Below are 20,589 nucleotides of genomic sequence, written 5' to 3'. Positions count from 1 at the left end.
TACAGAACCTGTGCCTCCATTTCCCCATATGTAAAATAGGGATACTATTACTTTCTTATCTCAAAAATATTTTACAAGCTGTAGCATGACTGTTTATTGCAATTATAAAATTATTTATTGGGGTGCAACATGCGCTAGTTGCAAATAACAAGTTCTTTATTCAAATGGCTACTTAGAGTTAATTAAGAAGATGAAATTGATGAAGCACACAGGAACTTTGAGCTTTAGTTATATACTGACAAGTATAACTGAAATCATAGAAAAATCTACATATATAAATATAAGTAGTACAGTAAAGTGTTTTTCTGAATTGTTTATACTTACCATCTTACACTAGTTTCAGAGTAACAGCCGTGTTAGTCTGTCTTCGCAAAAAGAAAAGGAGTACTTGTGGCACCTTAGAGACTAACCAATTTATTTGAGCATAAGCTTTCGTGAGCTACAGTTCACTTCATCGGATGCATACCGTGGAAACTGCAGAAGACATTATACACACAGAGACCATGAAACAATACCTCCTCCCACCCCACTGTCCTGCTGGTAATAGCTTATCTAAAGTGATCATCAAGTTGGGCCATTTCCAGCACAAATCCAGGTTTTCTCACCCTCTGCCCCCCCCCCCCCCACAAACTCACTCTCCTGCTGGTAATAGCCCATCCAAAGTGACCACTCTCTTCATAATGTGTATGATAATCAAGGTGGGCCATTTCCTGCACAAATCCAGGTTCTCTCACTCCCTCACCCCCCTCCAAAAACCACACACACAAACTCACTCTCCTGCTGGTAATAGCTTATCCAAAGTGACCACTCTCCCTACAATGTGCATGATAATCAAGGTGGGCCATTTCTTATCTTCTTACACTATTCATACTTATAACATTATGGAGACTTTAGAAACAACGATTGAAGAAAATGTAAGTGGAGGTCACCCCAAGAGGAACACAGTGGGCCAAGCTTCCTTTCTGGTTGTCCCAGGTCATTGTCCCATTGTTCCAGCTAGGGATGGAGTTGACTTTTTCCCATTCCACCCACATACAATGAGGACAATATCTGATCCAGTCAAGTCTCAGCCCCTAATTTATATTTGGTATTTTGGGAAACCAAATTTAGGGCTACGGTTGTCCATACTTATGTTTCCAATCGTTAACACATTTGCATAAGTGACTTTCCCCATAGTTTTGATACGACAATGCAGTTTAGCTCTTATTGCAAAAAGCCCCTAGGATGCTACCATCTGTTTGTTTGTTTGTTCACCTATTTACCACCAAATGCATTACTAAACTATCACCAGAAACATATTGCTAAATTTTATAATCTCATTATTCTACCCAAAACTATAAAACCTCCAAGATCAGGTTAGGAGTCATCAGTTAACGAAGGCTTACTTTTATAATGTTTCAAAATTTTAAAATGCTATATAAACAGAATACCAAGTAGAAATGAGAACTAGAATTATGTTTATATATTCTTAATTTTAAATTAAGAAGATCCAGTTTAAAAAAGATGAAAAATTCAGGTTTTGGAATTTTTATGCATACCAGAGCTACGCTTTTAAAAAGCTGATTCCAAGTGCCAAAGATATTTATTTCAACATTTGTATTATTAAAATACCTAAGGATATATTTAACTACTGTACTCCACAACCAGAAAAGGCACATCATTCTCCACCACTGCATTAAAAGGCCATTGCAAAGATGATCAGATTATTTGTTTCAGAGGCTTGTCATTCTGGTGGTACATTTCTAGAGGGAAGGCTGCCATTTACTGGAAAGAGGAGAGGGTTGGTTATATTTGGAGTAAGCCAGCACCGATGATGTGGTATCATTTAAAACCAAAACACACCAGTGTTTCAGTCACTATAGTCTTCCTTGGGATATGCTCTAAACCAAAATTTTTCTAAGCTCATGTTCATGCTCATCTTTATCTTCTGATTTCTAGGCAACTGCAGAGACTACTTCCCTCAGAAGCAGAAGGTATCAGGCACCTTTTGAGACAGATCTTTTCCCCTTTGCTCCCCCTCCACAAGATATTTTCACAGACCACTGGATGAATAAAGAAGCAAGAATCTCAAAGCAACCAAGAATTCTGGTGTTAATGCTGCATCCATGTGCCAGCAGTGTCTCTTTCTATCTTATCCTGCAAATAAGGGTTTTTAAGGAATTGCAGGTGCTTTACTTACTGTGCATGATGCTAAGAGCTGCACTGTGTAACTATAGCAACAGCTACTGGGAAAGCTCTAGCTTTTTATTGATAGACCTTGATATGTTTCAAATACCCTTTGCAGAAAAATTTACACAAATGGAGGAATAGAAAATAAAACATTCTGAATGCCAGAACTGAAAATATTGTACAGACCTGCATCTGTACACATCACTTAAATACTTCTCTCATTGTTATGTGGTTGTTTACTGTAAAATGTTTACATTAAAATAGCATTTTTTAATTCAGAATGTAAATCACCACAGCACTGAAATAGAAATCTGCAATCTGCTTGCATGACACTTAAGCACATCTGGGTATTTAGAGTCATGCAGAGATCTAATGGTTGGAAGCTGAAGCTAGACAAATTCAGAAATAAGGGGCACATTTTTAAGAGAGAGACGAAAAAAGCATTGGAACAACTCACCTAGGGATGTGGGCGATTCTCCAACACTTGTGGTCTTTTAGTCAGGACTGAATGTGTTTCTAAAAGATATGCTATAACTCAAACAGAAGTTAAGGGTTTGATGCATAACTGTCGTGGTGAGGTTCTGTGGCCTGTGTTATGCATAAGGTGAGACCAGATGATCACAATGATCCCTTCTGGTTTTAAAATTGACAAATCTATTAATTTATATCCTTGATAATCAAAAACACTTGATCAGCACTGACATCGTATCCAGTAGTGGGACAGTGTTAAATTAGCAGTGATAAATATGCATCAAACTCTGGGTGACCTGAAATGTCTCACATGGGTGTACGTATCCTGGGTACTAAACTCTCAGATTCTTCATGTTATGCCTGAGAATGCCACCTCTAACAGGGCACACTTCCAGTGCTGAGGTCCGTAGTATCAGAAAACTAGCACAAACCAAGGTCACCATTTACAATTTTGCCTTTTGCCTCATTACTACAATATTTCCCATCTTCCCTGCACTTAATGTAGTACTGATGGCAATTGTAAATATATCAATAATGACCACTATACTGGGAACTATTACTGTTAAGAGGGTGATTTCACTGATGAAGTCATTTGCATAAGGAGTAGTTTTACAACTGAGCAGTCCATTCAAAAACACAGTACCTCAGCTTTCAAATATTCCCCTTTTTCAGCAGTGCGGCCACGACTTTATGCCTCTAAAATAGCACAACAATTAAAAGGACAAACTATTTTTCTTCGTCTAGTGCAATTAACATCTAAAAAGAAAATGTAGTAACAAGACTGATCTTTCACAGGAAGAGTTTTTTTTCTTGTTTAAATTCAGTTTGTTTTCATTTCATGCCGCATAATTTAGGGCAAAGAGCGAGATACTGAACTGTTAACACAGTTCTCTTCTGAATCTAATACCCTTGCAGTACATGATGCAAGCAAGGTCTCCTTGAAAGGATCAAAATGCTGTGTTGCTATGGAAACAGGAAGGCAAGTCTTCAGGTTGTTCATCCCTGAAGAGCTGCCTTGCCACTATCTTTAAAGGCTGCTAATAAAATTTTAATCAATGATGAGAATAAAATCAATTTCCACCTACTGTTTGACACCAGAATCCTAGTTCAGATATCGTCAAGCTCTTTTAATGTTTGCAACATCCAACAATGCCCCGCAACATTAAAAATAAATTTATACACAAATGAAAATTGCCAACATGCACTAATCTATTTCAGCTACTTAAAATGATTATTCCGCTTGGCAACAGACACGAGCTTCCCAGTTTAAAACCCTGTGCATGCAGTAATGTGTGTTTTAACTGAATTAGCTGATGAACAGAACCCCCCAAAACCCAAAATTGTTACTGGTATAAGGCCATCAACCTGGGCTGCACCAGTTTGGACTGTAGCAATTAACACAGTGCCAGAGCTTGTTCAGAAATTAAATTAGCCACTGATTACCCTAATTCTACATTATTTCCTAGAAGAGATGGTTTCAGTCTAAACTTGATTTATCCCTACAACGTTTTCCCAATCTTGTAAGACTCACTGAGTAATCAGGCATTTTTGAACATCAAACAAAAGACAACAGGCCAAATTCTCTGTTGGCAAAACTCCTTTGACTTCAATGCAGGAACAGCAGCAGAGAAATTGGCCCAAAATGTAGTGTTTAGTGATTTGTAGTTAACTTTGTGTCAGTGCACCCTACTTGTTATTTTACTGGGAAATCAACTGGCAAGCCTTCGTGAAACCAATTTACCAAATACCCGTTCAAAAAACAGACCTGTTTCTATACATAAATACACACCATTTGAGGAGAAAGAGACTACCTTGTATGTTAATCAGTGTAACCATTTGTTTTGTGTTATGGATCAGAGAACCACAAAACAAAGCTGAAGAGATCTGGCATCCATAATGTAAATGATAAGCTGTATGCCCTATGGAATGTACTCACGTATTATAAACCATTCTTTCTTGATTTCGCTCACTTTCCATTAGCATATACTTCACTTCTGTTAGCATATATTCCCTTTCACTTGAACACACCCAGTGGAATGACTGTATTGGCACATTCCAAGACGAAAACTAATTCCAATCCCAATCAACCATGAATCTTTCCTGCACTGAGAGCTCCTGAGTAGGAATATTTTAAAAAGTGGATGAATTCTGAACACCAAAAGGTTAACGAGGAGTTAATGATTGACAACAGCAACAAAAGAGAACACACTTAACTGGCTTCCATTCCCCTGCCCCCACCCATCTCCTCCACTTCTCCCACAGTACACAACCACTTCAAAAATTCCTAGGGTGTTTGGGTCTGAAACTCCCTAATACCAACCAATATTAGAATCAGGCAAATATTATGTGTTGTTATGCATGCTGTTAAGGTACTCATCTTTCTCTGGATGCCCTTAAAATAAAGAACATCAAGTTACTCAAAGAAGAGAACAAAGTTTTCACCCCCTTCCCTAATATTACGATTGCTATGACCATAACAGCTACAGGCATCAACCAAGGCTGGGGCTCCACTGTGCTAGGCATTGTATACACACATAGTAAGACACAGTCTGTACCCAAAAAGCTTGTCATCTATGTAAACAAGACAAAGGAAACGTTCTTCCCATTTTATAAATGGGGACATGATTGCCCACATATTTCAATATTTTAAGGACCACAATTTCACAGTAGATGAGTATCTACAACTCTAGCTGAAGTTTATGGAACTTGTGAATTCCCAGCACCTCCAAAAATCAGTAACTTGGATCCACTTCTGAAATCACATTTACTTAGATGAATCACAGAGGTAATGCTACACATAGAATCATAGAATATCAGGGTTGGAAGGGACCCCAGAAGGTCATCTAGTCCAACCCCCTGCTCAAAGCAGGACCAATTCCCAGTTAAATCATCCCAGCCAGGGCTTTGTCAAGCCTGACCTTAAAAACCTCTAAGGAAGGAGATTCTACCACCTCCCTAGGTAACGCATTCCAGTGTTTCACCACCCTCTTAGTGAAAAAGTTTTTCCTAATATCCAATCTAAACCTCCCCCACTGCAACTTGAGACCATTACTCCTCGTTCTGTCATCTGCTACCATTGAGAACAGTCTAGAGCCATCCTCTTTGGAACCCCCTTTCAGGTAGTTGAAAGCAGCTATCAAATCCCCCCTCATTCTTCTCTTCTGCAGGCTAAACAATCCCAGCTCCCTCAGCCTCTCCTCATAACTCATGTGTTCCAGTCCCCTAATCATTTTTGTTGCCCTTCGCTGGACTCTCTCCAATTTATCCACATCCTTCTTGAAGTGTGGGGCCCAAAACTGGACACAGTACTCCAGATGAGGCCTCACCAATGTCGAATAGAGGGGAACGATCACGTCCCTCGATCTGCTCGCTATGCCCCTACTTATACATCCCAAAATGCCATTGGCCTTCTTGGCAACAAGGGCACACTGCTGACTCATATCCAGCTTCTCGTCCACTGTCACCCCGAGGTCCTTTTCTGCAGAACTGCTGCCTAGCCATTCGGTCCCTAGTCTGTAGCTGTGCATTGGGTTCTTCCGTCCTAAGTGCAGGACCCTGCACTTATCCTTATTGAATCTCATCAGATTCCTTTTGGCCCAATCTTCCAATTGGTCTAGGTCCTTCTGTATCCTATCCCTCCCCTCCAGCGTATCTACCACTCCTCCCAGTTTAGTATCATCCGCAAATTTGCTGAGAGTGCAATCCACACCATCTTCCAGATCATTTATGAAGATATTGAATAAAACCGGCCCCAGGACCGACCCTTGGGGCACTCCACTTGATACCGGCTGCCAACTAGACATGGAGCCATTGATCACTACCCGTTGAGCCCGACAATTTAGCCAGCTTTCTACCCACCTTATAGTGCAACATACATTGAGTTAGGAAGGTTTATTTTTTTAAAACATGCTTTTAAACAAGGGCTGGTTGAAAATTTTCCCTCAAAACCTTTTGTTGACAGAAAATTGGGATTTTGACCAAAAAAATTATTCATGAAAAGGTCTTGTCACAGGGAACACTGGCTCTTTAAGAAGAAGCAGGGCCAGTGCACCTGCGCCTGGTCAGTTGACCACAATCAGATTTAGAAAAGGGCACCTGGGCCTAGAGGGAAGGTAGACCTGGTGAGTGAGCGGTTGCTTTAGAGCACTGGATCCTGGGAGAAGACTGAAGGCAGGAGGAAGTGGCAGAGAAAGGTGCCTGCTCTCTCTCAGATGGAGAGCTTAAACCAAGGGCGGGTGAGAGCTGAATACAGGGGAGCAGCAGAGGGGCTTACACATTGACATCTCCACCCTAGAGAGCTGGACCCAGAGGAACAGTGAGAAGGCCAAGGAGGGTGAGGGATGCTCCCTTGGTGAGGATGATCTCCCAGCAGAGAGGCTCTGGAGTTCCACACTGGAGAACAGGGTCACAACTCCATCTAGAAGGAGGGAGAGAAGACAGACAGAAGAGGGACAGAAGAGGACCGACAAAGAATCATGGTGTGGCAGAAGGTATTGGCAAGTGGTATGTGGGGCAACAAGGGACAAACTGTCTTGGGGTTTTAATGATTACTTGCACTGAAACAATAAATGGACTATGTGTTGGGACTTGTGTTGGACCATTTGCACAATGTTTTTGCAATAAACCAGCAATAAACTACCCAAAGAGCAGTAGTGTTGAGGCAAGGGAGCCGGATGTAGAGTCCTAGGGTTACCTGAGAGGGGAAACTGAGGCAGGCACATCAGTCATGCTGCAGCTTGCCATGGGAGAGTACCCCAGATGGGGTTGTACTATGACAGGTCTGCTTTCCACAGAAAATATAGCTATTTAATTTTTTAAAAAACACCCCAAAACTAAAGATTTTGGTTTTTTCAGCCAAAATATTTCAGTTTTTTATATTTCACCAAAAAGTCCATATTTTGCATAGAAAATTTTGAAAATGGGGAAAATATAGTTTGTTGATTTTTTGGTGAGGCAAGAAAACCATTTTTTTTAAGGTTTCAGAGTAACAGCCGTGTTAGTCTGTATTCGCAAAAAGAAAAGGAGTACTTGTGGCACCTTAGAGACTAACCAATTTATTTGAGCATGAGCTTTCGTGAGCTTTTTTAACTAGCTCTATTTTCAATCTCCCCTTCTCCCCCATTATGCATCTATCATTGTGGTATCTAAAGAGACTATTCGCCTACAATTGAACTTGAATTTAGTGCTTCGATTGGAGTTTTTAGTAGATATATACCCACATCCCAAAACTCCCACCACATGACACTAGTGTTATTAGCCATCATCTCATAGGACAGATCACCGTACTGGGATAACAGATCAGGACTGAGAGGTATCAGCTGTCGGTCTGCATTATTCCTACTACAGACATGCTAAAAGGCCATCGTTTTAGAAAAAAACAAACTTAACTACAATTAGCCATACTCACCCCCAGACTAAGGTGTAACACAAAATCCTGTATAAAGAAAAGGAGGACTTGTGGCACCTTAGAGACTAACAAATTTATTTGAGCATAAGCTTTCGTGAGCTATAGCTCACGTCATCGGATGCATTCAGTGGAAAATACAGTGGGGAGATTTATATACACAGAGAACATGAAACAACGGGTATTACCATACACACGGTAAGGAAAGTGATCAGGTAAGGTGAGCTATTACCAGCAGGAGAGTGGGGGAGGGGGAGAACCTTTTGTAGTGATAATCAAGGTGGGCCATTTCCAGCAATTGACAAGAACGTCTGAGGAACAGCGGGGGAGCGGGGGGAGGAATAAACATGGGGAAATAGTTTTGCTAACTAAACAAATTAGTTTACCCCTTTGTGCATGAAAACAAAATTGCAGAATTACAGCCCCACTTGGCTCAGTAGATTCATGGTACATGGTTGCACCCCTGGGATATAATATGGAAGCCTTCAGTGCTGGCTACCAAATCCATTTTCAGATGGTCCCCCATCCTGTCCTATCATTCTTGCCAGCTGCAAATCAGTCACCATTTTCCACTCATCAAATCAATGCTTCAAGGAGCAGCAACTGCTTTTGTCAGAATATTTTCTAAGCTAACAAGCTATTCCTATGCAAAGTAGAGTTAGGGAGCTTCATTGTAATATTTGGAGGATTTACTCTCTCTGCTCCTAGGGCTTCATGTCTCCCCCAGGCACAATCCTCACTCCCTCCTTGGGAACAGATCTTCCTGGGAATCTCTATTTTCATTACTCCTATTGATTTCAGTACCTCAAGGTCTCCCTCCAGCTCCTCTGAAAGACATAGTTCCTCCTTTCTCACCGATTATACCTCATTCCGAAATCCGTATTTGCCATCTGCACACAACCCAACTGGGAGCATTTGTAATGCCTGTCATGGTAAATTCTGCTGATCTTGGGGAAAAGATTAGCAAAAGAGGTGGGGGAGGGGGTCTATTCCACACTATTACTGTATCTCCCCAGCCTTCCCTCTTTAAATGGACAAACCTTTGTAAAGTATCTTCCCTGAACACTGTCCAGGGCACAGAACGTGACTTTCATATTGCTCCCTTGCTGTTAATTATGCTGTTTCCTTGTGGTTAAATCATCTCACACCCATTTTCAGTTGGGTTCCTCTTAGGGATGTAGGAGTAAAACAAAAAAATCTGGCAATCCACCTGGGCTTCCCAGAGGAGATGGGAACTTGGGTGTTATTAGAAAGACAGAGACAATTGTTACCACCACCACCAAAACTACCCCCTGGCCTTTGGCTGGCCTGTTCGTAGGCTCTACAGTAGAAGGGTCTCCTTATGCTCCCAGTGCATCTCTACAAAGTCACACAAGCAATTCTGTCCTGCATACACACCAGGGAGTGTGGACCTGAGGTGTTCAGTTACTGTATGTTAGTTTAGCCATTAAGTCCACAAAATGCATCATTGTAAAGAGGTTGCTCCTAAGAGAGAACCTTTTCCTACCTGGAGTTAAATGACCTGGGGTTAGGAGAATATCAGAGTGTTTCCAGCGCAAATGAACATAATTTTTAATTTGAGGGAGGATATAAACCCTTATGATTCCGGATATGCCCACCACTACCTGTGTGGGGTTAGGAAGAACATTCCTTTATGGATAGGTTATTACATTATTGTCCACAGTGGGATTCCTTGTAGTTTCCCTGAAGCATCTGGTACTGGTCACTCTCAGAGAAAGAGTACTGAGTACATAAACCATTGATCTGAATCAGTCTGGCTATTCCTATGTGTGTTCTGCTGCAGGTTTCCACCATACTTTCCTTTGTTATAAGCCCTTAAGTCAGTCTCTCTCGAGCTTTCTTCCTATGCCTCCCAGTAGCCAGAAATCCTCCCTCCTCCATTACAGAGCACCTCAGGGGGGCTACCCAAAAAATCCTATGAAGACAGCCATAGTCCAGGTGATGTCTACATATGCACTAGCTTGTTTCCAAAGAGTTTTTTTTTAAAAATATACACAAATCCTATGTGACAGTTATGGCAATTTTCTGCACTATCCTGGACAAACCTTACTGAATTAAATTAAACCTTATTGAATTAAGTACCTTTGCATTCCATCATCTGTGTATTATTGTGGGGTTGGTACTTCTCTTGTGGGAGACGTGGCCAATGTAAACTTTGGGAAGTGTTATAAGCTTCAAAGCTCTCTTTTAAACCATGTGCCAGGCAAACAAAGTTAGGTGGAATTCCTAGGAAATGCCGGGAGATGGGGAGAGGTGAATGCAAATTACCATCTCCAACCTTTTGAAGCTTCGACCTGAGGAGGGGAACACTGTCTGGCTGATGATCTAGTCACAATCTCTGTAGGTCAAAAACCCAAACTATATAAAGCAGTGAGTCAGAGATTCATGGGCGTGCTTGTTCTGAGCCAAAAGCTGCTATGAACTTGTGATCACATGAAAAAACCCTTGGTTGGGTTTGAAGGATTGTTCACCTGCCAGACCCTGATTGGAGTTGGAGTGATCACTGGTATGCCTGTTAGTACGTGTGTAGGTTCTTTTATTGTTTTTATGTTTTCAGTGTAGTGCTTTCACCTTAAGAATAAATGTGCTTGCTTGTGTGTGTGGTACATTAGACCCAAGGGCCATTATTCTGTTTACAGCCTCTCAGGATAAAGCAAAGATGGCTGGCTTAGGAAGTCTGAATTGCTGAGGAATTCACAGTGGAGGCAGGGAACTGTGCATCCTGGAAAAACCCCAGTCAGGGAAGGAGGGAGATGTGGGTCTCTACCCAAGAAAGTGACATCTGAGGAGCCTGGAGCATAGAGTGGGTGCCCTCACTGGACCATGGAGGGGAATATGGGTGCAGTTGCCCTGAACTGTGACAGCCTCTATATCTGCAGATGAAGAAAACAATACACTACATGAACTGAGCAGATGAACTTTATCACTGGACACAGATGGGTTACTACGGCTAAGACCATCTGTGTTAATGTTTAAATCATTACAAGCTAGACATATTTTAATGTCAGAATGAACTCAGTAAAAAAGCTAATCTTTTTTGAGAGCCATCCCGCAAGGATATGGACTGTGCGTCGCAAAGTCAAGATCTGTTTCCATCTGCAGAAAGCTAACAGACTTTAGCCACTTGAGGCAGATTAGAATGCCAGAGAGAAATCCTAGCATAGCGTGGAACTCTCAAATGATCACGCACAGATATTGTACAGTCATTTCCCTTGCCTTTGCATTTCCCTTGGTTTTAAAATAAGCAATAGTGCATTCCTTTATTTTTTTGCAACAGGCATCCTTTACCTAAATCCTGAGATTGTTTGGGTCATTTTGATTTTTATAGTACTAGTCCTGCCTGGGTTATAACTTGATTTTTTGCTGAAATTACACAACTGTGGCAACCTACTTAGCTCCAGCAACGAAATTTACACTGAAGTGTTATTTTGCCTTGTCTAACATCACTACAGATCTTTGAGCACTTAGGCCTCACAGAGATTTTACGAAGGGGAGGGCAGGAAATGAACAAAATGGAGGGTGAAACTACATGTATTTTTCTCATTCAGAAAGACATGAAATTATAATCACACACAAAATGTGAGTCTAGACCCAATGGGTGATTGTATAGCTCAGGAAATTAGGATGGAAAGCCTCAGGGTTGCTGGTTCAAATCCAGCTCATGTCAGTAGGGAATGGATGTGACCCAGATAGCACGACATCTGGCGGAAGTGAGATCTACATAAAACCAAAGAATCACAGAATATCAGGGTTGGAAGGGACTTCAGGAGGTCATCTAGTCCAACCCCCTGCTCAAAGCAGGACCAATCCCCAACTAAATCAGTGTTAATGCTTTAAGTGCCTCACAGCACAGTTACCATCTGATGGCTTTTTGGTGATCCCAGCAGGCAGATGTTCATATCACAAAAAGTATCATTGCCATGTCATCTAGTCCAGCCTCCTGTGCTGAGGCAGGATAAAGTAAACCTCGTCCAACCCTGACAGGTGTTTGTCCAACCTGTTCTTAAAAACCGCCACTGATGGGGATTCCACAACCTTCCTTGCTCACTTGGAACTCAGTAGGGCCTGTTCTCTCCAGAATGCAGTGGCTGCACAGTTCTGTCTGGTCTTTACGTGTGCCTCAGAGGGAAAAGTCTCTTGATGTCCCACCTCCCACCACGCATCCATGTAAAGACCAGACACAACTGGTTGATATGCAAATAAAAAGCCTGTTGCTGCTTCCATTACAATAGCGACTTTTCTACTGACTTAAATGGGAGAAGGAACAGGTTCAAAATACGTGGCTTGCTCTCCCTTCCATTTAACTGAAAGAAAAAAGGTGTTATTTTCCAAAACATCCTTCTTTGATTTAGCATCTTATTTGCAGGCATTAAATGCAACTGTGTAGGCTTTTCTTCAGAAACCTAATTAGGCTTGCAAGATGAAGAAAGCCTGTCAGAGTCTTCAGCATCACAGTTGGGCTCATCTTGCCAAAGAAATTATGATGGAGTATTTGTGTTTCATAATTCTCTTCACTCGATAAACACACATCACTTTTTTTAAAAGCACGCTTGTGTGTTTATGATGCATGTACAGTACCACTAATACAAATATGTAACTCTTAAATGAATCTACTTATAAATGTAGAATGAATAATTTAATATATATTATATTCCCCTTATACCAACTTTGATTTTCCACTTGCAATAAGCAACCCCACCTCCAACTTTATAACAAGTCCCCTGTGCTGGGATGACTGTAAGATTAGGGCCTTGTTCTCCATAACCTTTATATTTAATGAGAAAAAGCAAGCCAACAAAGTGGTGTCTGCATGGAAATATGAGCAGTTAACCTTGGAAAAGCCCACAAGATTTTTCTGCCACTCTTTTATACGTTGATGGTTGAGGTCCAGATTCCACAGTGACATCCTTTATATTATTGCACTTGAAGTCTGTATTTACTATGACATATAATAACATGGTTTTATTATTCTTTATATTGTAATAGTGCCAAAAAAATCGCAAGCCAAGTTGGAGGCACACTGTCCCAAGCGCTGTATAAACACATAGCAAGACACTGTCCCTGACTTGAGGGCTCACAGTCTAACTTAATCAAGCATCTACACAGGAAGTTGTTTGTTAGAAATTCTTATTCCATTCCAGCATCAGTACATAGAACGGATAGAAAACTACTCTGCTACACACTGACGCACAATCCACCATGGAAGAGACACAGATCAAGTTGAGGAAAATGACGATGAGAGGTCCACATAGTACAGCAAGATACTGAGGCGCTGAATAAAGAGTGATTTGTTAGATGATTCTACAGTATACTGGGGCCCTGGCCTGCAGCCACTACTACAATACCAATAACAACAATCAGTTCAGTTACTATAAAGGCTAGGTTCAACCCTTGATCTTTGAGCAAATCTCCCACAGACTAGACCCGGATGAATTTTTTCAGAATAGTCTATTTGCTGAAAAATGCAGTTCTGAGTTGACCGAAACTGTATGCAAATTTAGCAAACAGTTTTTGCCAAAAAATGGGGATGGCAGTATATTTACAAGGGGACTTAGTCCCCATTCACAAAATGGAGGGGGATATGGTGGTGCCCAGCCTTATACCCTAGAGTCCTGTGGTTGGCACACTCACCTGGGATGTGGGAACCTTGGGCTCGGGTCTTCACTCTACCTCATTCAGCGCAGGGATTTCAATGGGGGTCACCCACATAGCAGGTGAGTGCCCTAACCACTGGGCATCCTGGGGTGGCTCTCTCTCACTATCTCCTGCTGCAGCTGTTCTGCTTTGTATATACAAGTATGCATGCACTGGAGCAGGGACTGAAACTTGAGTCTGCCTCTCCCAGGCGAGTGCCCTGACCACCACCAGAAGACAGAATCCCTCTCTCTTTCTCTCTGGCTCAAGGAATATTTCGTCTACAATTCAGCAACAGCATTAGAAAAAAAAAAATGACGGATATCAGCAAGAGTGCCACTGTGGATTGAAAGCAGCATAAAGTCCTAAACTTACAACCTGGTCCAGGTATGCAGAGTTGTTGTGGCCCTGTCAGTCCCAGAATATCAGAGAAACAAGGTGAGTGAGGTCGTATCTTTTATTGGCCCATGGTCTATTACTGGGAAAGGAGTTCAACCCTCAGAACAGAAGGAGTTTGACACCCTTGTGTTAAATGTACAGAGTGTGGTACAGGTTAGCTGAAATTCTGGGTTATTCTCAGGAGACTAAGGAAATATGGATGCAATTTAAGAGGATCCACAAAGAGGTGTAACCTGATTCTGTGCCTGAGTGGCCAAACCAATGCTCGCCCAAGAAAGAAAGGATACCTGAGCATAGGTAAACAGATGCATGTGCTTAAGGGGTGGCCACCACAGTGGCAAGGTTAGACTCCCCAGGCTGGTAACAGACACAGGGCAATTAACAAATGGAAGTTTAATAACAATCTCAGCTAAGAGCAGCAGGAACAGATGAGCTGGCTTTCTCCACAGCAGGGTATCAGAGATAATTCAGTGAACAGACTGAGTTTCAATGTAATATAATATTAAAGTGAAGGTAACCAAAAGAACAAGTGGGGCCACTTCACCCCAACCACATGCACATGACTGCTGCATATAAAAAGACCAGTCCAATACAGCTAGCACTAGGTTGTCCGAAGTGCTCAGCAGCTCAACAGGTGCTGCTGGGTGCTCAGAACGTTGAAAACCTGGCCACTTCATTTAGGGGCCTAAATGGGAGCTGAGCCTTTTGAAAAACTTGTGATCAACTACATAAAAACTATGGAGAGGACAAGAAAAGGGGGGTTTGTATTCACAGCGGGTACTCTGCCCTTTCCAAGCTCCCCCTGTTCATTCAGGACTCACCAAAATGAAAAAATACTCTACTTTTCCCCTTTATCTAATCCTTGCAGACCTCAGCAGTAGTGTGGCAAGAGTACATATATAAAAGCACTCAGTAACCTAGCCTCAACTTTGAAAAATATGTATAGAGGTTTCCTATAAGGGTAAGAGCTATTGATAAGGGAAACTCAACAGCTATGGAGCTCTGTTCAGAAGAGTATTCAAAAGGTCTGATGTTTTTCTTAACTTTCAGAATCTATGTAGGTTCTCGTTTCACTCCATCCTCACATATCGCCCCCCCTTCCTGCTCTGCCCCGATACCCACTCTTCTGGCATATTCTTCCAAAAGGGAAATCACCAGTTACATATAAGCATACCACATGTACACAGTTAGCAGGTGACAGAAACTCTGGATGGATAGCCTGTGGGCATGGATCATTATAAACTGATGCTCTCAGACTGCATACCTGTGACCATTCCATACCCCTGCAGTGGCAATGAACTCAGCTTTATATATATGAAATACTATATCCTGGTGCTGCTGCTTGAACAGTGGACTTGTAAGTTTTTTGAAATGCAAGAAATTATACTTTCCCTGCAGCAATAAGAACTCACAATGCTTTAATGGTGTCATATTATGGTTCAGTCAAAGTACTATTATTTGTTGCTACTGTATATTAGATACCTGAGTGCTAGAATGCTTCAGTTAAAAAAAATATGGAGTAGCAGAAAAATATATGGTACTATCGCTTGTAGAGCAGTGTGGTATGCCTCACTGAGCAGAGATGCAGAGAAAAAAGTATGTCAGAGAAAGGAGATAAGGGCAAGCCAATAGTTTCATTTAATTGTGCAGGTAAAGGGAGGCATTGCTGAGAAGTAAAGGCAGAAGAGGAGATACAGGTAAGAGTAGAGATGGAGAAAAAGGATAGAAAAAAAGCATTCACAAAGGGGCGGGGGAGAGAGAGAGAGAGAGATCAAAAAGTCAGGGACAGAGACAATCAAGAGACAACATACAGGTTAGAGCTGGATTTCCTTGGGAAAAAGCTGCAGAATGCAGAGGCATCACAGCACCACCACGGAACTGGAAAGGAGTATTGCTATATGCACTCACTGCATAGGATACAAGAGACTCTTTCTCCATAGCAACAAGACACTTAAAAGCTGAACTTGAGACTGAAGCACCAGTAAAAAAACAACAAAAAACGAATCCAAACAACAACAACAAAGCATTTATTTCAGAGTGGTAGTCGTGTTAGTCTGTATCAGCAAAAAAAATCCATCCAATGAAGTTGGTTTTAGCCCATGAAAGCTTATGCCCAAATAAATTTGTTAGTCTCTAAGATGCCAAAAGCATTTATTGTCTCTGTTGTAAGGCCCAGCTCTTGAGTGCACAGAACAGCATTTGTTTATGGTGATATGGAATTTCACAGAAAGCTCTCTTCTTCACTCATTTATACCCCTCAGACCGGTTCATGTGAACCAAACTGTAGCATTAATACATATTCTTTGCGTCAAATATACTAGCCATAAACACACCTTGCTGTAGCAAGAGGCATTCACAGCTTCCTTCTTTTTTCCATATGCTATTTCTTAAGTCTGATAGTTGTTGCCTCTTGCAAAGAAATTTCCAGATTACATGAACGTGTAAATAGCTCTTAATTCCTCTTACAGTATCTCAAGGCAGTGAGGGAGTTACATTCACATTCTGCCTGCACATCTCTTACCCCTCCCCGCCCCACTCCTCACATCAAGACTCAAGTGGCAGAAAGTTTTTAAATTAAGGCACAGTGATTCTGAACTCTTCAGTCACAAACTCAGAAGGGGTCACAAGCTTGCTCACATCCCTTGTTCCTGCTGTTCTGCTTACGCTCATTTTTAACAAACGTTTCGCAGATGCCTGAAGTGCCTCAGTAAAGCCATTAAGCCGCTTCCTCCGGCACAGCTTTTGAAACTCTATGAGACCACTCATCTCTGAAGCACCCTAGTAACTTGGACAAAGAAATCCATGGTGCATCTGCGTTATCTGAAAGTCCAGCAAGCTTTATTTGGATACATTGCACTGAAAAAGCCACGAATTCAACGTATTTTAACACTAATTATTCCATCCTGGCCTGGATTTAGCTTAGTTTTCTAGATTAGCAGCCCCATGTCAAAGTGCCATTCAGAGTCATTGCTCCCTAACAGCAAATCAAAAACAAGTAAAAGTGCAGGCTCACAAGACAATCTGATTCCTTCAGGGAGCTAATAAAACAATGAACCCTCCTCTCCTGATTTATTTCTACAGTAATGAAAAGTGCTGAAGCACAGAGCATGCACCTAATAATTACTAGCCATTCCAGCCACCACCAAACTAAAAAATATATCTACAAATGGGATTTTCTGCTTTCTTTCTGCAAATAGTTATAGTGAGGCAAAGAATAACCATACAGTTGTAGTACAGTCATCTAGAACAGATCTAATTTGATTGAATATACAGTAATATATAATAGTGCCTTTCATATTCAAGGTAGCCTAGAGTGCCATACAAACAAAGCAACAGATACTGGTAGTGCTGTGACTGCATAGGTCAGGGCTGGCTCCAGGCATCCACGGTCCAAGCAGGTGCTTGAGGCGGCAATCTGCAAGTGGCAGCAGTCCGGGTGCTATTAAGGCATGTGACAAAGTTCCTCCTCTACCTTGGTGGGTCTTGCACTTATTGGCGGATTTGCTCACCTTGGAGCTTCACAGCAGCCCTCAGCTTGGCCGTTTTCGTGAACCCACAGTTCAGGTCAACTCCTCCTGTGTCCGACCAGGAGTTAGGAGATTTGGAGGGAACCCGGGCCCGCCCTCTACTCCGGGTTCCAGTCCAGGGCCCTGTGGAATGCCGCTGTCTAGAGTGCCTCCTGGAACAGCTGTGCGACAGCTACAACTCCCTGGACTACTTCCCCATGGCCTCCTCCCAACACCTTCTTTATCCTCACAATAGGACCTTCCTCCTAGTGCCTGATAATGCTTGTACTTCTCAGTCCTCCAACAGTATGTGTTCTCACTCTCAGCTCCTAGCGTCTCTTGCTCCCAGCTCCTTACATGCGCACCACAAACTGAAGTGAGCTCCTTTTTAAACCCAAGTGCCCCGATTAACCTGCCTTAATTGATTCTACCAGCTTCTTGATTGGCTGCAGGTGTTCTAATCAGCCTGTCTGTCTTAATTGTCTCCAGAAGGTTCCTGATTGTTCTGGAACCTTCCCTGTTACCTTACCCAGGGAAAAGGGACCTACTTAACCTGGTGCTAATATATCTGCCTTCTGTTGCTCTCCTGTAAACATCTGGCCCCACCCTGTCACAGGCGTTTCTGCAGCAACCTCTATCTTCAACTGCTCGCGGCGGCAGCAATTTGGCAGCAGCTCCCATCTCTTCAGCCGCTCGCGGTGGCAGCAATTCAGAGCGCTGCGTGGGGCAGCAAAAACGGTAGAGCCGGCCTGGCGTAGGTAAGTCAAACACAATAACTATTATGCACTCAATACATCTCTCAGGCCTCAATACCGCAGGCTGCTGCTGAGAGAAAGGTGCAGAGAGGCAAATCACTCAGTGTTGATTCAGCACCTGAAGAGGGAGACTTTTGTATAACACAGAAAAATGTGAGGAGTGCTATGCAACATGAGTAAAACTCTGCACTGGTACGAACGTGAGCTCTGGGCAGTAGGTGGGAAGTGGGTATGCCTGAGGATGGAGACAATGTGGTTAGGATGCTGATTATACCAAAAAATGAAGTGTATAGTGACCATTTTGATTGTTTCCTGTCACTTTAGCATATTGCTTTCCTTAAGTGTGTGGGAGTGCTGAAAGTGAGAGGAAAGCCTATTGTGAGGATTAGCCACAAAAATACTTCCAATGGCTGCTATGAAACACTATCTCTTGATGCCTTGTGATGTACATTGGACACAGTTGCTGGGTGCTAACCACTTAAAAAGCAGCCGCAAACGCCTACCACAAGGAATTACATTTGTCAACCACAAGGAATTACATTTGTAAACAATTGCGGATTATTTTAGATTAATTATAATGAATACAGAATTTTCAGAAAAGAAGTTGAAGTGTTCAACTACAGGTCCGGACAAAGTGAAATAACTCTTGAGGAATAATAAGCATGTCACTGCTGTGATGGTTTGGTAAGAGTATAAAACGTAGGACTTCCTTTGTACAGTAATATACTTTTCTTTTTAAACTGAGAATTGACATACTATAGAAACTGAAGGGGACACAGAGTATCTGGAAAGAAGGGCAACTATACAAGACTCAATCCCATTCTGACATTCAGATGGAGGCAAAAACAGTGATAAAGGAATAATGGCACATATCCTTCCCAGATTAACAAAAATAAACAAGGAACACTGTTTTCCCTTTGTTGAGGGGCATGTGTTTCTTTCTCTGCTCTCTACAGAAGAATATACATTGCTGTCATTGCTTCCGTTCCTCTGATTTTTCAGTTACAAAACTTATCACAAGAGCATATGTTCCCTAAAGTGATATTTCACTGATCCCTAAAGTTCTGTGTTTGGCTGGGAACATTTCAATATATTCTTTTTTAAAACATCATTTCACAGGATGAGATTCTATATACAGTAGGAACAATAGGATACAGGGTCAATACACAGACTTAGACAGATTTTAGCTAAATGTGCTTCTTCAATCTACAAAAGGAGAAGGACTTCCCAAGGCTCCTAGACAACAACCTGAGAGCCTTAAAAGTTGCAACAACTGACCCAAAGTTAAAAAGTAGAGAGAATAGTGCCTAGAGCTGCTCAGAAAAGGATTTTTTTTTTTGCACACAGAATTTTGATGAAAGCATAAATATGTCATTTCAGTTGAAATTTTCAGTGGAAAGTTTAGACTTTTCTGTAACTGCTGAAAACAAATGTTCTTGGCAAACAAAAACTGCCAAAAATCTATTTTCCATTGAAATTTTTGTTTTTCTGAAAAACATTTTCAAGGAAACCTGACACTTCCTACTAAAATGTTCATTTAGTTGAAATCCCTATTTTCCATTGAAAAAAAAAAAGTTTTGATGGAAAATTTTGTACGAGTCCTAACAGTGCTCTCAAGCCCTGTCGTAAGATTCAGGTAGACAAAGGATCAGCTAAAAACATACTATGGAGAATTTTCCTAACTACAGCTACCAAAGGAAATATTTTGAGTCTCCTGAATGAGGATAAAAGTCTTGAGAGAATAATTTGAAATACAGTCTTCACCCAAATTCAGCTTTACATTTAAAAAAAATGTATGCCCTAGCTTGAATGAGTTTTGATGAATCACTTGGTCAGATGTAGACTCCAAATATATAATCTGTGCATTTTTTGGTGAATCAGGCCCTGACTCAGCCAGGTATTTAAGTACATGCCTATCCTTAAATAGTCTCACTGACTATCTCAACTTTTATTGATGAAAAACTGAAATGGGATTGCTCACCTGATCAAAGTTAGGTTGAGAATCTTGCTGAACAGGGGTTTATATCCTTACTTCTAACCTACTTTTTTGCTTGTTAACAATGAATAACAATGTGGATCAAAAGCTGGGAAATTCACCTGCTTCACCTCCTTTTACTTATTCACTGCAGCCCATAGTTAAACATTAAAGGCCAGATCCTTAGCTGGTATAAACTGTCATAGTTCCATTGACTTCAACTGAGTTATGTCAATTATTTATTATTTGTATTAT

The 20,589-nt window shown here is 41.5% G+C and overlaps 2 protein-coding genes across 3 annotated transcripts in view; one reads left to right on the top strand and one right to left on the bottom strand.

Annotated features, from left to right (window-relative positions):
* Positions 1-2,361, top strand: part of KCNC1 (potassium voltage-gated channel subfamily C member 1) — a 198,347-nt gene extending 195,986 nt beyond the window's left edge. Inside the window, exon 4 of the mRNA XM_073347355.1 lies at positions 1,939-2,361. Within this exon, the coding sequence (XP_073203456.1) occupies positions 1,939-1,991 (53 nt within the window). The 3' untranslated portion in view covers positions 1,992-2,361. The remainder of the gene's footprint in view (positions 1-1,938) is intronic.
* Positions 1-20,589, bottom strand: part of SERGEF (secretion regulating guanine nucleotide exchange factor) — a 255,648-nt gene that overhangs the window by 28,049 nt on the left and 207,010 nt on the right. The gene's annotated exons all lie outside the window — the stretch shown is intronic.

Source organism: Lepidochelys kempii, chromosome 6 (assembly GCF_965140265.1).
Source record: "Lepidochelys kempii isolate rLepKem1 chromosome 6, rLepKem1.hap2, whole genome shotgun sequence".
In the NCBI taxonomy this organism is placed as follows: Eukaryota; Metazoa; Chordata; order Testudines; family Cheloniidae; genus Lepidochelys; species Lepidochelys kempii.
This window is presented reverse-complemented; position numbering and strand designations above follow the sequence as displayed.